The sequence below is a fragment of the Desmodus rotundus genome, chromosome 12 (assembly GCF_022682495.2).
Source record: "Desmodus rotundus isolate HL8 chromosome 12, HLdesRot8A.1, whole genome shotgun sequence".
In the NCBI taxonomy this organism is placed as follows: Eukaryota; Metazoa; Chordata; class Mammalia; order Chiroptera; family Phyllostomidae; genus Desmodus; species Desmodus rotundus.
In genome coordinates this window covers 15,246,098-15,268,530 of record NC_071398.1, presented here as the reverse complement: position 1 = coordinate 15,268,530, position 22,433 = coordinate 15,246,098, and the positions used below count along the sequence as shown (strand labels likewise).

Below are 22,433 nucleotides of genomic sequence, written 5' to 3'. Positions count from 1 at the left end.
TACCAAATAGTGAGGATGTGGAAATGTTTATTTCAACTTTTGGTAAAATGTGATATGATCCATCCACCTTAGAAAAGTTTGGCAGTTTCTCAAAAAGTTAAACTTACACCTATCGTATGATCCAAGGGTAAAGGAAATGTGTCTACACACAGACTTATGCATGAATGCTCAGAGCAGATTTATTTGCAATAGCTCAGACCTGGAAACAATCTGCAAGTCCATCAAGATGTGAATGGTTAAACAAATTGTGGTACGTGCACACAATGGGAACTACTCTCCAATAAAAATGAATAATCTATTGATATGCTCAATAACATGGATAAATCTCAAAATAAAAATGCCGAATGAAAGAAGCCAGACAGAAAAGAATATATACTTCATGACTCTGTTTCTTTGCTTTCTATAGTGACGTCAGTGGTTGTCTGGAGAAAAGTGAGTGGGAGGGAATGATTACAAGGAAATTTGGGGGGCGATGAATATGTTCACTATCTCGAATGTGGTAAAAATTTCATAGGTATACATGTGTCAAAACTTATCAAACTGTACACTTTAAATAACTACAGCTTATTACTGAACAAATCAGAATATGCCACATCGAAATATGCCACTTTGGCATAAGGCTTATTTAAGCTGAATACAATTGAAAAACAGTTGACACAGAAAGAACTTTCTGCCCTCTCCCTTTCTGCCTAAAAGCAGAGTACAATTCTCTTCACAAAGGAGACATAAATTTCCATTTATAAAGCTGTTCCCTCTATAGTACCAGGAAAAGGTACATAACAAATATTAAACAACCCTTATTTATCATACATTTCCTAGGCAACCTGCTGCAATCTACAGTCCCTATTAAGCCAAAACTCCCCTTTTACTTTGTCTAGTCTCTGCTCCACACTTTTTCATTCTGGTAAAATGATACATAAGCTTCTCAAACTTTTCACAGTGCCTGGCACACTTTATTAAATTGAATCATCTTACCCCTTTTCCCACCTCCAAACTTGCTTCTCCACCTACCACAACTGACCCAAGCTAGAAAAACAGAAACAATACTAGCCTCCTTCCCCTCCTTACTCAGTTGATACCAGGTCCTACTGATTTTTTCCCCCTAAATCTGTCTCAGCTTTATTCCTACCTTGCCACTTCCACTACTCTGCCCTTACCATTTCTCAGATCCACTATTTGTCCCCATCTCCATTCCTACCTTACTCATTCCATTACCCACAGAGTAGACGAATGAGCTAAGACAAATCTGACATTCCTGTCAAGCTTGGAATCCTTCAATGGCTCTCTGCTATCTTCAATCTAAAATCCAAACTCCTCAATACGCAAAACAGGCTCTCCACCTCCAGCCACACCTGGATACTTTAGCCTGATAGTCAACCTTTCCAAATTAAAGGCCTATGCTCTCCAACTTGCGTCTTTGGGTGTGGTCATCAGTGGGTCTGAAATGTACTTCTTCTCTTATCTACTGAGGAAACTCATCATACTGGATTCTGCTTGACTGTAACTTCTTTGACCTCTCAAAGTTATGCTCTTTCTCATCTATGCTCTTACAGGGCCTTCTCTGTACCTGTATTATTTACATGTTCATTCCAATAAAGGTGACACAATAAATTTCATTAAAAGATTGAATGGTTTAAGTTTACTCCTGGTCTTGGGGTCCCTTCCCTGTTGAGATCTTATTCAATGTTCTTGTCTGGTTTCTACTTTCTCTTCCCAGTGCATATCCTTCTAGTTTATCTTTTAACAAACACTAGTTCCTTTCAGACTAGCCTTAAAGACAAAGAGTAAAATAATACTTAAAAAACAAACAAACAAACAAACAAACAAAAACATTGAGTCTCGGAGACTCCTGGCCAAGATGGAGGCATAGGTAGACACACTGTGCCTCCTCACACAACCAAAAGAAGGACAACAACAATTTAAAAACAAAAAACAACCAGAACTGACAGAAAATTGAACTGTATGGAAGTCCAACAACCAAGGAATTAAAGAAGACACATTCATCCAGACCAGTAGGAGGGGCGGAGAGGACTCACAGCAAGGCAGTGGCTGGAGGAGCAGGTGGTCCCACATTCACTGCCGATAAACAGGGAGGAACAACTGGGGAGCAAAACAGACTGCGCAACCCAGGGCTCCAGTGCAGAGAAATAAAGCCTCAAACCTTGGACTGAAAACACCTGTGGGGGTTGAGGCACCAGCAGGAGAAACTCCCAGCCGCACAGGAGAGTTTGTTGGAGAGACCCACAGGGTGTTAGAACGGTACACAGCCCACCCACCCAGGAATCAGCACCAGAAGAGCCCACTTGGCTTGTGGGTAGTGGGGGAAGTAACTGAAATCTGGCAGAGAACAGAGCAAACACCATTTTTCCCTCTGGGACTCCTTCCCCACATACAGCGTCACAACGCAGCCACATGGTTTACCCTGGTGAACACCTAAGGCTCCACGCCTTACTACGTAACAGGCATGCCAAGACAAAAAAATGGCCCAAATGAAAGAACAGTTCAAAGCTCCAGAAATAATTCAACTAAGTAGCGAACAGGTAGCCAACCTATCAGATGCACAGTTCAAAGCACTCGTAATTAGGACGCTCATGGAATTGGTTGAATTTGGTCACAAATTAGATGCAAAAATGAAGGCTATGCTAAGTGAAATAAAGGAAAATGTACAGGGAACCAATAGTGATGGGAAGGAAACTGGGATTCAAATCAACGGTGTGGGCCAGAAGGAAGAAAGAAACAGTCAACCAGAACAGAATAAAGAAACAAGAATTCAAAAAAATGAGGAGAGGCTTAGGAACCTCCAGGACAACTTTAAACATTCCAACATCTGAATCATAGGGGTACCATAGAAGGAGAACAGGAAGAGCAAGAAATGGAAAACTTACTTGAAAACATAATGACTCAAAACTTCCCCAATCTGGCAAAGAAAATAAGACTTCCAGGAAGTCCAGGAAGCTCAGAGAGTCCCAAAGAAGCTGGACCCAAGGAGGAACACACCAAGGCACATCATAATTACATTACCGAAGATTAAAGAGAAGGACAGAATCTTACAAGCAGCAAGAGAAAAAGACACAGTTACCTACAAAGGAGTTCCCATAAGACTATCAGCTGATTTCTCAAAAGAGACCTTATAGGTAAGAAGGGGCTGGAAAGAAGTATTTGAAGTCATGAAAGGCAAGGACCTACATCCAAGATTACTGTATCCAGCAAAGCTTTCATTTAGAATGGAAGGGCAGATAAAGTGCTTCCCAGATAAGATCAAGTTAAAGGAGTTCATCATCACCAAACCCTTATTATATGAAATGTTAAAGGGATTTGTTTAAGAAAAATAGATCAAAAATATGAACAGTAAAATAACAGCAAACTCACAGTTATTAACAACCACACCTAAAATAAAAACAAAAGCAAACTAAGCAAACAACTAGAACAGGAACAGAACTACAGAAATGGAGATCATGGAGGGTTATCAACACGGGAGTAGGAGGGGGAGAGAGGGAGAAAAGGTACAGGGAATAAGTAGCATAAATGGTAGGTAGAAAACAGACAGGGGGAGGTTAAGAATAGTATAGGAAATGTAGAAGTCAAAGAACTTATATGTATGACCCATGGACATGAATTAAAGGGGGAAAATGTGGGTGGGAGGGGGAGTGCAGGGCAGAGGGGAATAAAGGGGGGGAAATGGGACAACTGTAACAACATAATAAAATATATTTTAAAAAATAATAATAAAATAAAATTGAAAACAGTGAAAAAAAACATTTAAGAATACTATCTCTATTTTGACAAATCAAGATTGGCTTAACCAGATGACCCTGTCTTCACACCTCTCTAATTTTTTAAAAATTGATTTTAGAGAGGAAGGGGGGAGAGAAAGAGAGAAACATCGACTTGTTGTTCCACTTATTTATGCATTCATTAGTTGCTTCTTGTATGTGCCCTGACCAGGAATTGCACCCACAACCTTGATGTATTGGGATGACGCTCTAACCAACTGATCTACTGGGACAGAGCTTGTCTTTATGCTGCTGCATTATCTGCTTGACCATATGACTCCCCTTGAACCACCCAAGGAGCATAAAAATCTACTAGCCATACTTCATTCTCTGCACTTAAATAAGCTGCCATGTCCACCCTCAAGAACTTTGACAACACAAGAGAAAAAGCAAGCCAATGCCAGAAAAAGTAATTGCACAGTAAAAGTCATGTTTATATTTTAAAGTTCCTCAATTGCTAACACACTATGATTAGTAAGGGCAGAGGATTCCTCCCTCACTCCCACCCCCAGCATCTATTTTCTCCTTCCTCCCAACAGATCATCTTCCATATATCCTCTCCCATGCAGCCATGTGCTTCAGGGGAAGCCAACCACATCCTCAGGCCAAGGGATGGGCCTGGCTGACTAAGAATAATTCCATCAGCCTTTACCAGTGACTAATTTAGGAAAAGGGAAAGTAACCCAATTTTGGTCAGTGAAATGAGAGGTTAAGTTTGCTGTAGGCTTCTGGAAAAGTCCCTCCTCACTTTTAAAGAAAAGAGCCAGGTAAATAAAGTATTTGTGTCTCTTTCCCTTCCCCAACCAAATATAACTATTTGGAAATGTTTAAGCTGGAAAATTTAAAGTATTACTATTCCTTTCAAATAGTGATCAGATGATAAAAGTCAATGAGTTTCAAAATAGTAATCAGTCAACATGTACCAGGTAATATGAAAAAAGAGACTTCTTGCCTTTGCTCTGAAAAGGAGAGTTCTGGAAAAGCTCTGAAACAACTGTGAAAAAAAATTTTTTTAAGGTATTACACAAAGAGAAGCCCAACAGCCCATACTGATCTTGGGAGATAAAAATAAATAGCAGATGGCAAATTGATCAAAATATCAAGGAAAAAAAAATGTGTGTCAGTGGCTAAAGAAGGTAGAGCAGTTTTACTTGGGTTCTAAATTGAACCAAAGAAATAAATAGTACTTGTACATCTTTTGGAACATGTGAGAACAACAACAACAAAAAAAACTGCCCTAACTAGTAATTTAGCATTTTTAAAATTCTGAACTTTCCCCTCATTTAGGTTCAGGGCAGTTTTAATGACAAATCTAAAAATGCTTTAAATTTTAAAGCTGTAGTGTAGAATAGCCTGTGAAGGTCACAAGTCAAACCATAATCAGCACAACATGGGAGGGAGTCGTCAAAGAGGTCAAATCCTCAGCGCTTAAAACTTCAAACTATAGGGCCGCAGGACCTCCAGATCCGTAAGAAAGCAAAGAGAAGAGGCCTAAAAGAGCCGAATTTGGGCCTAGCACAACTAGCTGTGCAATACACTCTACTGGCCTGGCTGTATCACTGCTACCATTTTAAAATCTCTTGAGTAGGCCAAGGAGTAAGAGACATACCTCAAGCAGTCATTTTAAGCCAAAAGCAGAAAATCTAGTCACAGTTACACATGTATAACTTTAACTCTTGCTCAGATACATTTGATTCCATGTATTCACCTTGAGGATTGGTTTCGCCAAAGGAAAAAATGAGTATTTCTGTACTAAACTCTTTCTGGGAATAGTGGTGAGGCAAAAGTCACAGTAGAAAGAGCCTAAGTCAGAAAACCGGGGTTCAAATACCAACTCTTCTACTTTTTTGAATCTAGATGGTCAATTCTACCTACATTAGTTTCCTCCTGTATAAAACGAAAATACCTACCTCTTCAGGTTATAATGAGACTTGGAGATAATGTATCAATATATAACAATACCCTGAAAGGCAGAAAACTGTACTTGAACAACAACAATTAAAAAAAATACTCTGCACATAATAGGTACTCATAAACACTAAATTATTTACCTAACAGAACATAACCAAAAAAGAAACAGTTACAAAATGATCAAAATTGTAGGCTGTGAAAAAAACTCAAGACTGTCAAGCACAAATTAAGCAATTTACTGGAGAAGAACAAAAGACTAGGAACCAGAGGTCTGGGTTTCTACTAGGCAACTAATTAGGTAAAATGACCTTGGGCAAGTCAACTTGAACCTCAATTTCCTCTTATAAAAATGAAAGGACTGACTTAGTCTGAAACTATTCTGTGCTTTTTAGCAATGTCACACAACCAGCAATAGTCATGAATCTAAGAACCCAGATCTACAACTCCATACTACCTCAAAATGTTTCCAAATTGCCTTACCAAAAAGAAAGACTATGAAACAACATGTGGATGGCAGAGGCAGTTCAAATGGGTGGAGGGAAAGGTTTTACACTGGGGCTGAAAACATGAATAAAATAAATGATGGAAGTTGATATTATTGTACAGAGTTAGGGATATAAAATAGGTGGAGCACAATGAGGAAGCAGGATACAGATGCAACATAGCAGAAATTGAAGATAACCTTAGCTGTGACTTTCAGAACTGAATTTGGGGGAATAAAATATGAAGAGAATATTACACAAATTCAAATAGAAGATGACTAAGACTTGACTTTGGCTATAGAGCAGAGAAAAAGGGGGAGATACAACTCATTTTCAGGAAGTGGCAAAATTTAGCACTCAACTAACCCACTAAAAAATTACAACAAGCTAATTCAATTAAAGAATAATTTTTAAAATGTTTTAATTAAAGAACAACAGACATGGGAAATATGGCTTGAATAACAAGAACATCCCAATGAACAGGTTTCATATAATCAGAACTATGAAACCACCTCCTAGAGCTCTGTTTTTCAAACCTAAGTGAGTCATGAACAATTTTTTTAATTTAATGAAAAAGAAAATGTCAGGGTAATGCCATAGTGTAAAGGTATATGCTGTTTTATCTGAAACTTCTCAGTTTTCTGTTTACAAACATGAATGGTTGTGCTAGGCTGAAATGTTAAATGCATTTCTTACTCTACATCTTGATCAAAAATTTCAAAACTTTGTATTATGAAGTTTTCTAGCACAGAGTATACAGTATAATGAGTCTTCATGTATGTATCATCTAGCTTCAACAATTTCTGAATGTCATTTTTAATTGAAGAACCTTTATGGAAAGGAAGTGAAAGTTGATAACAGAGGAAATATTAAGTTCCCTTAATTTCTTATGTTGCAATAAAAAAAACAAAAAGTAACATTTAAGATAAAAATTTCTCTATCTTGCCCTGCTGGTGTGGCTCAGTGGCTGGAGTATCGACCTGTGAACCAAAAGGTTCTGGGTTCAATTCCCAGTCAGGGCACAAGCCTGGGTTGCAGTCCAGGTCCCTAGTGGGGGAAACATGAGGGGCAACCACACACCGATGTTTCTCTCCCTCTCTTTCTCCCTCCCTTCCCTTTTCTCTAAAAATAAATAAATAAAATCTTAAGAAAAAAATGTTCAAGTAACTTGATAAATAATAAATATAGACTAATGGATATAAGTAGTGTCAAACATTACATTTTTAAAAAATAATTTCAAGCCCTTAAATTACTAAATAATAAGTAAATTTTTTCTGATGCTATATATTCACTATTAGAAAATATTTTAAAATACCTTCTCAAAAGGACATCAAAAATCAGTTTACTTCCTATTTATGCACACCACTAACTCTCACCATCCCACTGCTAACACTACCTAATCAAAAAGAGAAATGGTTTTGTAGATCAGACATACCACAACTAATTTTTATTTCTTTTTATTATTTATACCAGTTTTCAAAAATTATTGAATAAATACAACAGCAAGTCCTATTAACTTCACAATGCTATTTTTTAAAGTGAACATTTTTCCTATCCTAATCTGCACCTTAAAGAACTTAACGAGGTTTTTAATTTTTTAACTGTTTATTATGGGCATTTTAAGACATACACAAAAGTACAGAGATTATAATAAGCTCCCATACACCCATCATCTAGCTTCAGCAATTTTTGAATGTCATTTTTTTTCCTGAATGTCATTTTTATTTAACAACCTTTTTTATTTTAAAGCAATACTGAAAATTTGCATTTAAGTACAACTCACAAACTGTCCATTAAAGTCTTCTGGGAAATGGTTACCTTCACGGGAAAAAATGTTTTTTTAAATATTTTTATATATGACACCAATCAACATTTCTGGAAAAAGTTATCATTTCAAAGCTCACATAATACTACCTATTTTCTAATTAAAATACAGCAAAGCTGATGAAAATATAACACAAAATTAAGAAATATAAAAATACTTAAGATACTGAAAATGTATTTTAAAACATTAAAATTATCACCTGCTTCTGTAACATTAAGACATATTAAGGCCGTACGTTCTGTCGGTAAATGAAGCCTTCGAGTTACTTCTCTAGTATACCTGGGGTTTTCAAGCTTTCACAGTCTTGTAGGTTCCCTTACACCCAGAAATACCAGTCTGTTAACTATAACTACCCCAACGATTAAATTTCAGCTATCGATTCAAAGACAATTCACAGACCATACTACAAATCTTACAGGTCCAATTGTTCCACTCTTCTAAAGTTTACCAAAGCCCGGCAAACAGGTGAGAGTCGTGCAATATAATTATATAAACATTACCAGATATGCAGAAATATATGCAGACACATGCTGTGTTTGAGTTAAAATTATGACTGTCAAAAAAGCTTGCTCCTGCTTGTGACTCTCCTAAGCCTCCCTGAACAAACTCACTCCTCTTAAATTCCACTGTTACTTGAACCTCATATGGCATGCCTGGGCAAATTTGATGACTTGGATTTTGTTTTAGAAGCCAGGCTTACTGCCAAGTCTGCTGTGTCTACTCCCCTGACCCACCAGGACAGCTTTAGACAACACCTCCCTTATTTATGTTACTGCAGTGAGCAAACTACTGCTTACTATCAAGTGAGGCTCAACCTACTCAGGTTTCCTATCTCTTAAGAGTAATGCTATTGACTTCACTGTATTATGGCTTCCTCAACTCCACCTCTTACATAAAATAAAACATCACCCAACTGAATCATCAACTACTACTCAACACAAAAAAGGAAAGTAAAGGATACATTCAGCTTCAAGATTATTAACACAGCTCCCTACATGCTCTTAAAAGATTTCCATTTTATGTATCAGTATTTTATTTATTACTTTCCCTTAAGAAAAACAAACTCCACATTTTCTTACCAAAAATGTCTTTATGATCACACTTCACTGAAAAAATAAACAGAGCAAAACTCAACAGCACAGCCTGGGGTATGCCTTCAATAAAAATACATATAATTTCAGGCAAAGTTTACTTGTCACAGAAAGGCAAATCATAATAATAAATTGATTCTACAACTTACCCAAAATTAATATCTTAAATGCTTAAGACATAGGCCTTACTCAACACCCCCCCAATTTCTTGGTCACATATATAATACCCAAGTTTTAATTTTAATATTATCTAATAAAACTACTACAGTATTGCCTTTGCAAATAGTTTAAAATATATGCCAAAATATTCCTTCTGTATCAACAAATGGGAAAATCTAAGAAAACACAGGCATAACAATACTCTCACAATAATGAAGTTTTAACAAAACAATATGACATATAATTTTTTCCTTAATTTTTCACCATACTCACTAAAATACACTTATTCACTAATCTCCATCACAAAATTCTGCTAATACCCCCAGGAACATTCTCTGCTCCCATCAAAAAAAATGTCGAAGAAACATAATATTAAATAATACTTCCAAGTTAAATAGTGAGATGTTTATCATTGACTCAATTACCTAATACATATTCTCACTGCATTCAAGTCTAGAGAAAAAGCTGACCTATGGTATAAAAGTAAAGCTCAGCAGTAATCAAATCCTCCTGCACAGTACTTATTGCGCTTTACAAACACACCATTAAATTTCTACAGGAAACCATACACACAAGTTCCCTTTTTTATTCTGATTTAAATATCCAATTATACTTAGTATGGTTTGCAAATCAACCATCTTTACACCATACTGAGTAACAACTTCATTCAACAAAGCAGAAAAACATAATTAAAAGCGAATGACCTTCAGTAGTTATATTTACTAAGATATGAGGAAGGATGTAAAATTGAAAATAATAGAATTAAGAGAAAAAAATAAAAATGTCTAAGGCATATTCCAACTCATGTAAGTAACAGTTAAATGACTGGATCTCCAATGTTTTAGTTTAGTACAAGGAAAAGGTTCTAGGAAAGAGGAGGAGGTTAAAAATAACCTACCACCAGTTTTTTGTGTGTTTTTGAAGAACAGTTGAAAGTTTAGTTAACTACCGCTTCTAATGAGCACCACTGGACCAAGGACTGTGCCAAGAGCTTTCAATACAGAGTGTGGCATAAGTAGATTTACTGTTGTTCATGTGGAAAATAATCAATAATTACTAAATTATAATACAAGAATAAACTGTGATCTGCATACTCCTAACTGTAAACTTCTTTTGCCATACCCTGTACATTATCTCATTTAACGCAAGATAAAATAAATATATTGACTAAAAATTACGAATAAAAACTGAAAAATGAGGAAATTTCTAAAAGATAGTAAATTACAAAGAACACATGAATCAGATCTCCAAGAACTAAACCAAGTAAAAACACTACAGGTCAAAGACTAGACAATGATCTAGGAAAACCTCAACTTTACATATGAAAAAGTTGGGTATTAAAGTGATACCTGACAAAATATATTTCTCCCCTTTTAAAAGGGGGCAGTAGACAAGATACTACACACAGTGTAACACAAACTCCTCCCAGTGACCCTTATTCAGGACTAGAAAGTCAGTATTTAGTAATGAACAAACCCTGAGAATGAAACTTTGAATTTGAAAAGTAAAGACTATAACATCAAACTAAATTAGAGATATCCAATCAGTACACTAAACTAGAGCACCAAAAGCTGCCCTTTAGAACGGCAAGCAATGTTAACTACACCAAATACTTGTCAATTTTAAATTCTCTATTATTGAGGTATATCTTTATTCTGAAGCTAGGTATTAAGTAAAAGGAAGTTTAAACAAAATGGTTTGATTCACTTTTAACTGTAAAAATCAAAACTAGCACTGTCCTCATAGTATAAAACAAAATAAAAGCTAAAGACTTAGGGTCTTAAATTTTTATTTTTTTTAATTTTAATTTTGTATTGTTATTCAATTACAGTTGTGTGCCTTTTCTCCCCATCCCTCCACCCCACCCCAGATGAACCCCCCCTCCCCCACCTCCACCCTCCCCCTTGATTTTGTCCATGTGTCCTTTATAGTAGTTCCTGTAATCCCCTCTCCTCACTGTCCCCTCCCCACTCCCCCCTGCCCATTGTTAGATTGTTCTTAACTTCAATGTCTCTGGCTATATTTTGTTTCCTTTTTTCTTCTACTTAGCAAAATTCTTAAAAAGTCAGTCACAAATGTATCTGACATTATCAAGTACCAAATCATCAGATCATTTAATTTGTACTTTAACAAGTTTGCTTAGGACATTTACTAAATTGAGCCCCTGGTTAGTCCTCAGTCTTCATCCTCTACCTGCCTCCCAAATATTTTTCAAAAATCTCCTGCATGAAATTAGATGTGATACAAGTACCCTAAAATCTTTAGAGATGGAAAACCTGCAGCCCCAAATTACCCAGATCTGCTATCTTATGGATCTGACCAATAAAAGCCAAAGAACTGAAACCGTCTCAACTTCCTCTACCACAAAAAGTGAGCACTGACTCAAAACTTAAGCAGTATTTACTCATTAGGTCAACAAATACTGGGTGCCTACTGGGTTTAAGGCACCATGCTAGGCACTGATAACGAACAACTACGAACAAGGTATATAGATACTACTTCTGCCCTCATGGAACTTACGTTCTAATGAGGAAGAGAATCCAAAAAACAAGTAAAAACGCAGATACAACCTAATACTGACCTGAATTCTACCAAGCAATTTTATTCTCATGGCCCTCTTTACTGCGTATTATCATCTAAAAAGCACATCAGTCAACCCACTTAGTTTCTTCAAACTACACACATAATTATGCTTATTAAAATGAAAACTCATTTTGCAAACCAATAATTTTGAAACCTTAGCTCTGAATATATAACATATCCTTCTCAAGAGAATTTAAAAATTAGCTGCCGGGTGTTCACAGCAGCACTGTTCACCATCAATGGATGAATGGGTAAACAAGTTGGGGAATATGTACAACAGAATATTATTCAGTCACAAAAGGAATCAAACACTGATACGTTCTACAACATGGTTGAACTGCAAAACACTATGCTAAGCGAAAAAAGCCAGCCACAAAAGGTCACGTATGTATGATTCCATTTATATGAAATATCCAGAATAGGTAAATCCATGGAGACAGATCCCAGATTAAGGACTGGGCTTCCAGGGACTGGGAGGGGGCCAGGGAGAATGAGGAGCAATTGCTAAATGGGTTCAGGGTTTCCTTTTGGAGTGATGAAAATATCTTGGAATTTCAATAGAAGTAGTGATTACACAACATTGGGAATGCATGAAATGCCAATGAATCACTCTCTTTAAAATGGTTCATGTCATGTGTATTTCACCTTAACTTTAAAAACTTAAAAATATAGCTACTAGCATATTTGTAAATGAACTTTTGTCACAAATAAAACTGCTCAAGTTTAACTTTGAGGGTTTCTGTTATAAATCAAGTTTCAAACCTTAACTCCTTCTAGATCCATATTAACATCAACCAAAATGGTTTTTTGGGTTTTGACCAAAAAAATCAATCATTTCTTAAAAAGCTGTTTTCAGGGGTTTTAAATGTTATTCAATATTCAAAATGTTATTCAATTGAAATGTATATACAATTCCTATTCACATGATAATACTCTTTTATTACTTATGTTTGGTTAACATCTTTATTGATCATATATTTGGTATAGAATGTGCTCTAATCAAGTTCTTGCCCAGTTAGTTTGCTGAAATATTCAAACTAGTTGTTTTTATTTCGTTAAATGCCCATAATCTAAGTACAATTCAACGCCACACTCTTCACAAATGCAACTTTCCCCTTTGTTCCTCTCTATTCAGTCTGCCGAGCAGCACAGTTACTTGGGTCAGGCGCCCCCAACCCCATTTCCCAATCTCCTTCAGGGAAATCAAGGGGCCTCAGTCCTTTTTGCACCTGACGTAACACTACAAAGTTCCTAACAATACCTTCGACGTAACAGGTGCTCCAATGATGTCAGTGGAATTGAAACAAACACAGCCAACAAACAACTATTGCAAATTATTTATTATGTTGAAAAAAAACATGTAATGTAAAAAGACTAAAACGACTGATAAGACAAATAGGGCTCGGATACGTTTTTCAATGCAACTCTACAGAACAGTCTGTTGAACATCAATATGAAGATGAAATAATTCACCTAATACCCACAGAAATAAGAATTAGGGATTAGTCTCATCCATCTCCCTTTTGAAGTTCGCCTACATGTGCAATAGGGAAAGTGAACTTCCTGAACCACAGGATTTCAAACCAGGTCACAGGAGACCTCTAAGTCCCCAGCCTCCTGCTTCTATTCCCTGATTGGTCTGACCTCCATGTATTATGGTGCCCAGCCTCCCCAATTCACGATCTCCTTTAAAACATCTTCCGAGGTGAGCTTTTTCTTAAAATAAAAACTGATTTCCAGAACTTTCTAGAACTATGAACAGGGCACCCCACTTTCTTCTAGTCTCCTGAAACACTTTGCTTAAGAAAACAACCTAGTTTTCAGAAAATCCCGTTATGTTACACTTCGAAATAAAAGTGGGCCATAAACTTACACGAGTGGAACTTAAAACGATAGCATTCCTCTCCCAGCAAAGCAGACTTAACAGATGTGTGCACGAATTTTAGAGAGCTCCTACACTTGAAGAGTGTGCATCTTTCAAATAAAGATTGTAAAAGACTAAGAACAGACGAAAACCAAGTGCGCTTACACTTCACAGGGACATTTTCTCCGCACCACGCTGGCAAGCAGCGACAACCAGACGCCGCCTGGGCAGTGGCCCCGACCCTCGGCCCAAACCCCGGGAGTCCTCTGGCCACAGGCGTCCCGGAGTCGAGTTTCCCACTACTTCGCTTCCAGCTCAGCCCGCGGCCACTTCCACATCGCAGCGACCCACTCGCCGCCTCAGCGATGCAAATCCGCTCTTCACTCACCCCACGCACGCACACACGGTGTTACCGGACACCGGGCGGCCAAAAGGACCAGGGAGAGGGCGAGCGAGAAGAGGAGCAGACGCTGCCCGGTCCCGCCCGGCCCGGCACCCACCTGCAGGCCGCGAGCCCGGGGGCGGCGGTGCCGGCGCCCCGTCCTCGCCGAAGACGAGTTTGAAGTCGAGCTCGTCGTGGGCGCCACAGCTTGCAGTAGTCATCGGCGTGGCCCAAGGTACTACGGCTCCTCCTCAGGCGGCGACTACAGCAGCGACAGCTCCTCAGCGCCGCTTCATGCCGGGCCGAGCCGGCCGAAAGGTAGCGGCTCCGGAACAAACTTTCCGGGCGGGGACCGCGACGCCGAGCGTTCCGTCCCGAACTCTAGAGCTGGCCGCGCGCCGAACCGCACCAGAAGCTGCCGCCGCCGCCGCCAGTCTCTGGTGCCTAAGCCACCACTGTCGCCGCAGCCGACCTTCCCCGCTCCGCCGCTGCCACCGCCGCCACCGGCGCGCTCCCGCGCCGTGTGCCGCGCCGAACCCCGCCCCCTATCGCGCGTCGGTCTCACGGGGCCACCGATAGGCCACTGGCGCCGCGGGTAAACCCGATGGCCCCGCCCTCACCGGCCTACCGCGTGACCCCGTCTCCGGAGAAGGAAGTCACGTGAACACAGAGAGCTGGATAGCCCGCTACCTCTTGGGAGTTGTAGTTTGGCCGCTAGTCCTTTCTCAACTTCTAAACCAGGCCCGCGCGCAGCGTGTACGGTCGATCTCTCTAAGTGGGTTGAGGAGCCCACCGCCGGCCAATCGGAAAACTTCCCTTCCCTTATTGGGCCGTAGCTCACGTCGAGGAGGGGGCGCCAGAGCCCTGACCTTAAGGGTCTGTGCGGTATTACTCTGCTTGACTGGGTTTCGTAAAGGTGTCAGGGCCGCGGACGGTTACGTGAGCTCCACTTAGACCCTCATACCCGACCCCAAGCCTAATGGCGGGGTCTCGAGAAGACGGGAACCAGACCTAGGCTGGGGAGGAGCCAGAGACCTGGGCTGCGCTACCAGTCTCGTAGACCCACTCCAACGGGGCAGGTGCAGCACTTAGCTGACTGAGCCTTTGTTTGCCCCCACGCGCCGGCCTGGAAGCTGCTCCCTCGAGGACAGGCCGCTCGTTCGAGGCCTCGGCAAAGCCTGAGGTGCACAGTCTGTTCCTGCTGGAAGTTGAAAAGCCCGTCGTGACATATGCGTCCAAGTACAAATGAAAGCAGGAGGGTTCGTGTTACCCAAACCGAGTAGCTGTTAGTAAGGAAGTAGCACTGGCTAAGGAACCATTTTCACTCCTGAACCCTCCCCAGCAGGCCTGTCTTCTCCTGAGACTACCCAAGACAGCCTCCTGCTGGGGCCGGTGATAGAGGCCGTGCCGGGGGAATACGAGCCAAGCTTGTTTACTTACTTACAGCTGCTCCAAGGCGCAGGTTGGACGGGAAGCTGGGAGAGGTGAAGGTGACCAACTCCCCTAGCTCCAGGTCCCACGGGACGTAGCATCCCTACAAGCGCGTTGCGGGGAACCCGGTGGGGATGCAATGCAAAGATAAATTAGTCTCCCTTTAGGGGTGGAGGAGAGGCCAGCAAATCTATAATCACTGTGCAGAGATTAGGGCTGTGCCAGTGCTCAGAGGTTCATAATCCCGCTGGCTACAAATCCTCCACAGGGCTAATTACGACCTGAAGAGATGGACAAGAGTTGAGGGAGATGGTTCCAGACAGAAGAGATTTCCAAGGACTTGGAGACCAAAAGTAACTGCGGTGGGAAATCAAAGGTTAGGCCAGATGAATGACTGAAAGCCACACTGCAAGGTATATGGAGTTTATCCTGAGGACAGCAGGGAGACACAGAAGGGTTTAGAGCAGGGTACTTCCATATTCAGAAATCTGAATCACACTGGACTGAACTGGGAGCTGTGGGGGTTAGAGGTAGGAGAGGATAACAGTGGTCAAGGAGAGGGAGCAAGTGGCATTCAGGGGTGTAACATCCTCCCAAAAAGCTGTGCTGCTTTCAGAGGATCTCCAACCTTGAGGGACTGAGTGTACAACTTAAGAGGCCAAAAGCCACGTTAACTTCGCAGCCTTCCACCCCAGCAGATGGCTGGCCTGCCAATTAAATACTACATGTAACATGACCGCAGTATAGTAAACGACCCCAGAAGGTTGTCCAACTTACCTTCCCCCGCTCCCCCATAAGACAATGCAATTTCAGGATGTGTGCCCCTGCCCCCATACACATACCTCTCAGGTTATCATCTGTGGGAGAAAATGGACCTTTATCTGGCCTCTCTGCCCTCTAGACATGACTTTACCTGAACCAGGGACTCAGCCAGCCAGGTCAGGGAAAAGGCCTGTCATCCCACTGCTAGGAAGGGACCACAGAAGCTGTAGATGGCTTGAAAAATGCACCCATTCATCAAATGCTGGGTGATGCAGCTGTGTTCTCAGCCACTGTAAAAACTTACAAGGGCTCAGGTCTTGGGTGAGATCTCTGGTGTGGAGGAAACTGAGAATCCTACTGTGGAGTAATGAGGGTAGGCTAGGGGTGGACCAACTTTAGGAAGAATGTCACCATTTTATAAAAAAGGCAGCAATGACTGGGATCTCTGCAGGTTGTGACAGGGCCCCACCTCCACATACATAGACCAATAGGAAAACTGACTGCACCCCTTTCCTCAATTAGGGTGGGATTTCCCCCATGAGCTCTTCCTCAGGCCAGCTCCAAAGCTCTTTTAGATGGCTGGAGGCCATCTGACTCACCTCCAGCCCTCTAAGAGTGCTGGGAACACTGGAAGCTCAGTGGACCAGTGCAGTAGATAGAACCCTAGACTGGGCCAGCTGTGCAGGTCCCTGTATGCCCCCTCTTGCTCGGGTGTGAATGCCAGCCAGGCCTGAGATTTAGGGAAAGCCATCTATTTCATCAGCTGCCCCAGGCCTAGCTCTGAGCCCCCATTGTTGAAGGCTCTCCTTATGGCCTCTGAGCCATGGGATGATACAGTTTAGCCCAGTCCAACCACTTTGTTCCACATTAGAAGAAACAGGAGCCTTGGAGGAAAGTCAAGAGTTTAGATTTAGAAGACTTCCTCTCCATGCCACACATCCCTACCCCTCAAGCTCTTGTTTGATACTTCTGTGTCTGCTCCCCACCCCCATGACAAGGCTGGCCATAGGGGACACAAGGACTGCCCTTGAGCTGCTCTAGTCTACAATCCAAGACAATCAGTTGCTGAAGTCAGCACAGGCTATTTCATTTGTCCTCAAATGCTAGGCTAAGGAGTTTGGACTTGATCCAGAGGGCAGTGGAGAGCCATGGAAAGAGTTCTGAGCAATAGTAACACCTAGAAGGAACTAAGAGTGCAGGACTGCAAGGGTAAGAGGTTCCCCATTCATCTGCACAAAATCCAATCTTCTTGCTGTGGTCTTTGGAAGACCTGCCACCTTCTCTAGCCTTACTCATCCCTCCGTCTCATATTCATATTCAAGCCATTTGTCCTCAAAATGTGATGAGTTAAGAGGAAGTCCTCAATCAAGACAGTTGGAATGGATGGGTAAGTGTTGTGGCCACTAGCCCAGAGACGGGTTTGGGTGTCTAAGAAACCTTAGTTTAAGGTGGGCAAGGTGAGAACAGTGGATGGAGCTTTCAGGCCTGACTGGGCCCTCCAGTTAGTACCAGGTCTTAGGTAGGTCACTCTGAGACCAAGGCGGGCATCACTGAGGTGTGCTAAATGAAGCCATTTGTGAGCCAACATATTCAACTAGGATCTTTGTCAGACATCCTTACTCATGGAACATGCACTAGCCCCCACCTACCCGCTCCCCTGCGAAGGACCCTCTCCTCAATGCTTCTCCTAGGCCCTCAAAGTCCCCACACTCCATCCTCTATCTTATCAACTGACCTCTACCCCTGCCTCTCCTTCTCCATAGTCTAGATAGGAATCTGACACTGCCAGAGACGGGTTTTCCCCAGGAAACCAAAATAATGGGCAAAGAGACTGGAGGACAAAGCCCAACCCCCTGGAGGAATAGACCTTAAGGCGGGGTACCTAGTCCACAAGGGTCCTCCTATAAGCTCTGACTGGCTCAGGATGCCTGGGGGGTGTCCATGGGGGCCTCGCTATCTGCCCTGTTCCAATTGGTGTATAAGGAATGACGAAGGGGACATTTTGACTAAAACAGTTTTTTGTAGGAAAAATCAGAAGTAAATTGTGCCTAAAGCTTGATGGCTGAGACCAGACTAAGCCTCATTCACTCTCCTGGATGGGGTCCCTTTTCTGAGAGCACCCATCTGGGCAGTGAGGGCAGGCTCAGCACGGCAGTGCCCTATCATAGCCTATTTGTCCTCCAGCCAGCCTCAGGATCCCACTCTCAGAGGAGGGCCCTTGACCCCAGAGGGGACTGGGAGAGACTTGCCAAAAATCAGATAGCCATGGACTCTGGAAGGCCACTGGCAGTGCGGTATCCTTATCTGTACACAAAAGAGCAACATAGCGGTCCGGGCCTGAGACAGAGGCCTCACAGCCCAACCCTTGAGTCAGGCTGGAAGGGCCAGGGGCTGCTGGCTGACTCAGGGGCCTGACCTTGGGGTGATGGGAGGAGCTCGGCCTTGGCCCAGAGGGGATTCCCCTCTTCCCACAGAGCTTGGAAAAGGGGAGGAGAAGCAGCATGTTTACAGCTGAGGAAGCGCAGGGACCTTTGGTCAGAATGCCCCTCCCAGTAAGCGGGGGTGGCCCCACGAGTTGAGTTGTGGTAGCCGTTTGTTTGCTTCTCACTGCCAGGAGGAAATTAAAGAGAATCTGCCACTTCCGGCTCAAACCGGATGGTGGGGGTGGGAGATGGCGTGGGCAGGCAATCGCAAGGGCTCCAAATTGTTGTCATCAGCAGTCTCCAAAGTCTTCTGCCCAGAGCAGGCACTTCGTAGGTGTGGGCTCCAGACAGCTGGGCTCACCCAGCACTCCCAGCTTGCCTGAGTAGGTCCAGATACCCCAATTGTTCCCCCAGATTCCATATCTCTCATCAGGAAGGCCAACCACTGGCCATTGCCTCAGGTTTGTCGCCAGTAGAATGGGCTTCTTGGGCCTTCCTGGCTCCGCTCAAGTCCATCAAGCACAAAAGGTGATATCCTGCCCCCCACCTCCATCCAGACTTGTAAGGATAGGTAGGAGATAGGCTTTTTAGGAAGATCCAGCTTTTCACAGAGGATGGGAGTAGAATAATTATGCCAGGTCATCCACCAGTCCGTATGTGAAGATGCCCAAGGCTGAAGCAGCCAGCCGTGGGTCAGAGTAGAGGGTGTCTTTATTGCACTGTACCAATGTCAGGTGAGGGAGGTGCCACTGAAGAAGCCCCGGTTTTCAAAGAAAATATGGAAGTCACTGGGAACTTGGCCCTGCTACTAAGACCAACCAAGAGAGATGGGCACTCTGGGCACCCCTTGGCCCACGCTCCAGGCTGATGGGCCACACCAGAACCTCTTGACACCTGTCGGGCAGGAGCAGCAAACTGTCCAATAGCATCTGGTTTATGCTCTGTACCCACAGTCATCTTAGGGCCAGGCCCACAGTCAGACAGTGGTGACCAGGGTACAGACAGTGGTCACCAGCCTTCCAGAGGGCTCTCTTTACTACTTCCCAAGGTTATAAAAGGCTTCTTGCACAGATCCCCAGGCATTTCTGGCTCCTGAGCTCTGGGGCCCCCAGGGTCTTGGTCAGGTGCCTCTCGCTTACGCTTGTGCAAGGAGGAGCTCTCCTCACCCAGCCGACCCTCAGGGAGGCCCTGGCTCCGTAGACAGACGATGGCTGCAGCCTGCTCCGCCAGTTTCTTGGACTTGTCCCTGGGCAGATGAGGCATGGGGCAATAAGGCAGGTAGGCAGGCACAATGGTGGCAGGCCTAGAGGCTAGGAGGCCTGACTCTCAACACCCTTGTCAAAGACTCTGACAACACTGAGGAAGGGGTCACCACCCAGGGATGCCATTGCCCAGGGACACCATCTCCCCAACCCTCCCAGGCCAATGCTTGGATCAGGCCCTCCACCCCAAGCCTCACATCCATGGATGAGGAAACTCACCACAAGGTAGATTGGTACTTTTGTCCAGCAACAGTGACAAGAGAACAGAAGAGCCGATCGAGGGGGCGTTGAACCTGTTACAGAGAGAGCAAAGGAAATAGGGATGGCTGCGGGAGGGGAAAGAACGAGCCTGGAGGCCTACCTGCCGGGGTCATGCCAAAGGCAGAGAAAAGGAAGTCCTTCCCATCCAAGTCAAATGAAAGCTACCTGCTCCACATGTCCCTCCCCAGCAGAAATGTCTGGCGCATCTTCCCGGGAAGAAAGGGGACACACACAGACAGACGACAACGCTGCAGCGAGTCAGTTCTGTCACGGACCTGAGCATAGGGCCATCCAAGCCCTTCGCTGTGTCCATGGGGTCTCCTCCTACTGACATCTGGATGGGCCATGTCACCAAAATAAGGAGTTTACCAGATGGCAAAGGGGTGAGAGGGGACAAAAACTGGGGCAAAGAAGATCCATCTGGCAGAGAGACCAGGTGATACAGCAAGACAGAGAGCTGGGAGGAGGAGGCCTGAGGCAGAAAGGCGTTGTGGGCGGGGGCGTGTGTCTCATGCTCTGAGTTGAGGAGGACTTGAGCAAGGGAAACAAGAGTTCAGATTCACTTTAGAAATGTCACTTTGGCAGAAGAGAACACAAGGTCCAAAAGGTACAAGCTTGGAGGTCAGAAGTCCAGAGACAGAGCCACCTAAATAAGACAGAGCTTGTCTGGTGAACCAATACTGTCTCAGTTTTGACTGAGGGGCCCTGTGTGCGGGGCCCAATTCTATGCCCATTAGTTGCGGCCTAGTCCAAAAACATGTATGTCTAACTTTCAGGTTTGAGCGGTTTTCCTAAGTCACTTGGCCCTCACCAGAGACATCTCCCCTCCCTAAGCAACACCACTGGCAGGGACTGGCCCAGACAGCCCCTTGCTTATGTCTCTAGTTCAGTTTTATGAAAAGTGGCCAGAATTAACAACAGGCCCACTGTCAAAGGGAAGGCTCTATCAGCAACTGGTTCAACGACCAGTAACCACTGTGTACCTACAGAGGGCAAAGCCAGGCTCCAGCCAAGCAGTCTGGAGTCCAGGGTACAAGCTGTAGGTGTGCTGGGGGTGATGGCACCGGCTGTGGGAACGCTACAGGGCTGGATGCAGGGCAGGCCATGGCCAGGAACTCACCGTTTCATATACAGGTTGTGCTACCTTCTCCCTCCGGCACCATTCCAACAGGCACATCTTGGGGGTGATCTGGGGAGAGTACGCTCTCCTGGGGAAAGGAGGGGAAGGAGTCAGGGTCTACCCATCACCACTCCATTTCTCAGCAGGGTGCCTACTCGGTTCCTGGTAGGAGCTGCAGGAACTGAGACATCAAGCTACTGCCTTAAGACTCCTGTATCTATTTCCTGACGTCCTACTCCTGTCCTACCACAACTTAGGGCTGCTTCTGCCCAAAGGGACGATGGGCTTCAGTATGCTAGGGGAACTGGGGTCGGAAGTGATCTCCCAGCACTCTGAGCTCCAGCCTGGAAGACAGCCTTTGACAGCCAAGGAGAAAGGTCCAGTTTGCCCCTCAAGACAAGATCTGGAGAACGTGGGCAGGGGTGGGGAACACAGGTGGCCATACAAAGGGCTCAGGTATCTAGCTTAGTACCCACCCTCATGATGTCCGCTGAGTGTCAAGGTGGTCCGCTGCTGTTTATACAGAGTGGACTCTGCTTTCAGAGTCAGTCTGCATCATGTCCCAACTTCCTACCAGGAGTTCTCCCTGGGTGTGACTGCCCAACAGCTGATCCTGCACTCCCTTCTCCCAAGCCCTTGCCAGACAAGACAGGCTCCTGGTCTGGGTTTGGGGACCTGAGGAAGACTTAGATCCCAGATTGCAGAGGACAAGGATGAGGGACCCAGTCAAAGCTGAGTCACAGTCTGAGGCAATAACTGGCCTGAGGTATTCCTGCCGAGAAGGGACACCACAGAGCCGGTGAGGGGCAGAGGGTGCAGGCAGGAATTGCACAGCCAGGTAAGGGCCAGGGTCCTGTTGCTATTGGGGAGCTCCTTGCAAGCACCTAGTTCCTCAGGGCTGGGGGAAAAGCACAGACTTTCGGGAACGGAAGGAGACAAGTCCTCTCACCCAAGCTGTGGGAGGGGTGGGGCAGGGAAAAGGTGGAGTCCAGTCCGCCAGAACAGCACGCACAACCCTGACAGCGCTGCCTCGGCTTTCAGGGACTACCTTCTCCAAAGTGCCTTTTCTGTGCTGAAAATTGAGAACAAGTGTCCAAACCAAAG

The 22,433-nt window shown here is 43.8% G+C and overlaps 2 protein-coding genes across 7 annotated transcripts in view; both read right to left on the bottom strand.

Annotated features, from left to right (window-relative positions):
- NFATC3 (nuclear factor of activated T cells 3) overlaps window positions 1-19,195 on the bottom strand; it is a 106,794-nt gene extending 87,599 nt beyond the window's left edge. For both annotated transcript variants that reach the window (XM_053915104.2, XM_024556174.3), the window contains exon 1: window positions 14,189-19,195. In XM_053915104.2, coding sequence (XP_053771079.1) covers window positions 14,189-14,291 — 103 coding nt within the window. In that variant the 5' untranslated portion in view covers window positions 14,292-19,195. The remainder of the gene's footprint in view (window positions 1-14,188) is intronic.
- A 141-nt stretch (window positions 19,196-19,336) lies between these two features.
- DUS2 (dihydrouridine synthase 2) overlaps window positions 19,337-22,433 on the bottom strand; it is a 36,983-nt gene continuing 33,886 nt past the window's right edge. For all 5 annotated transcript variants that reach the window (XM_053915105.1, XM_024556184.3, XM_024556183.3 and 2 more), the window contains 3 exons: window positions 21,330-21,417; window positions 20,168-20,241; window positions 19,337-19,932 (listed from right to left, as the gene is read on the bottom strand). In XM_053915105.1, coding sequence (XP_053771080.1) covers window positions 19,695-19,932; window positions 20,168-20,241; window positions 21,330-21,417 — 400 coding nt within the window. In that variant the 3' untranslated portion in view covers window positions 19,337-19,694. The remainder of the gene's footprint in view (window positions 19,933-20,167; window positions 20,242-21,329; window positions 21,418-22,433) is intronic.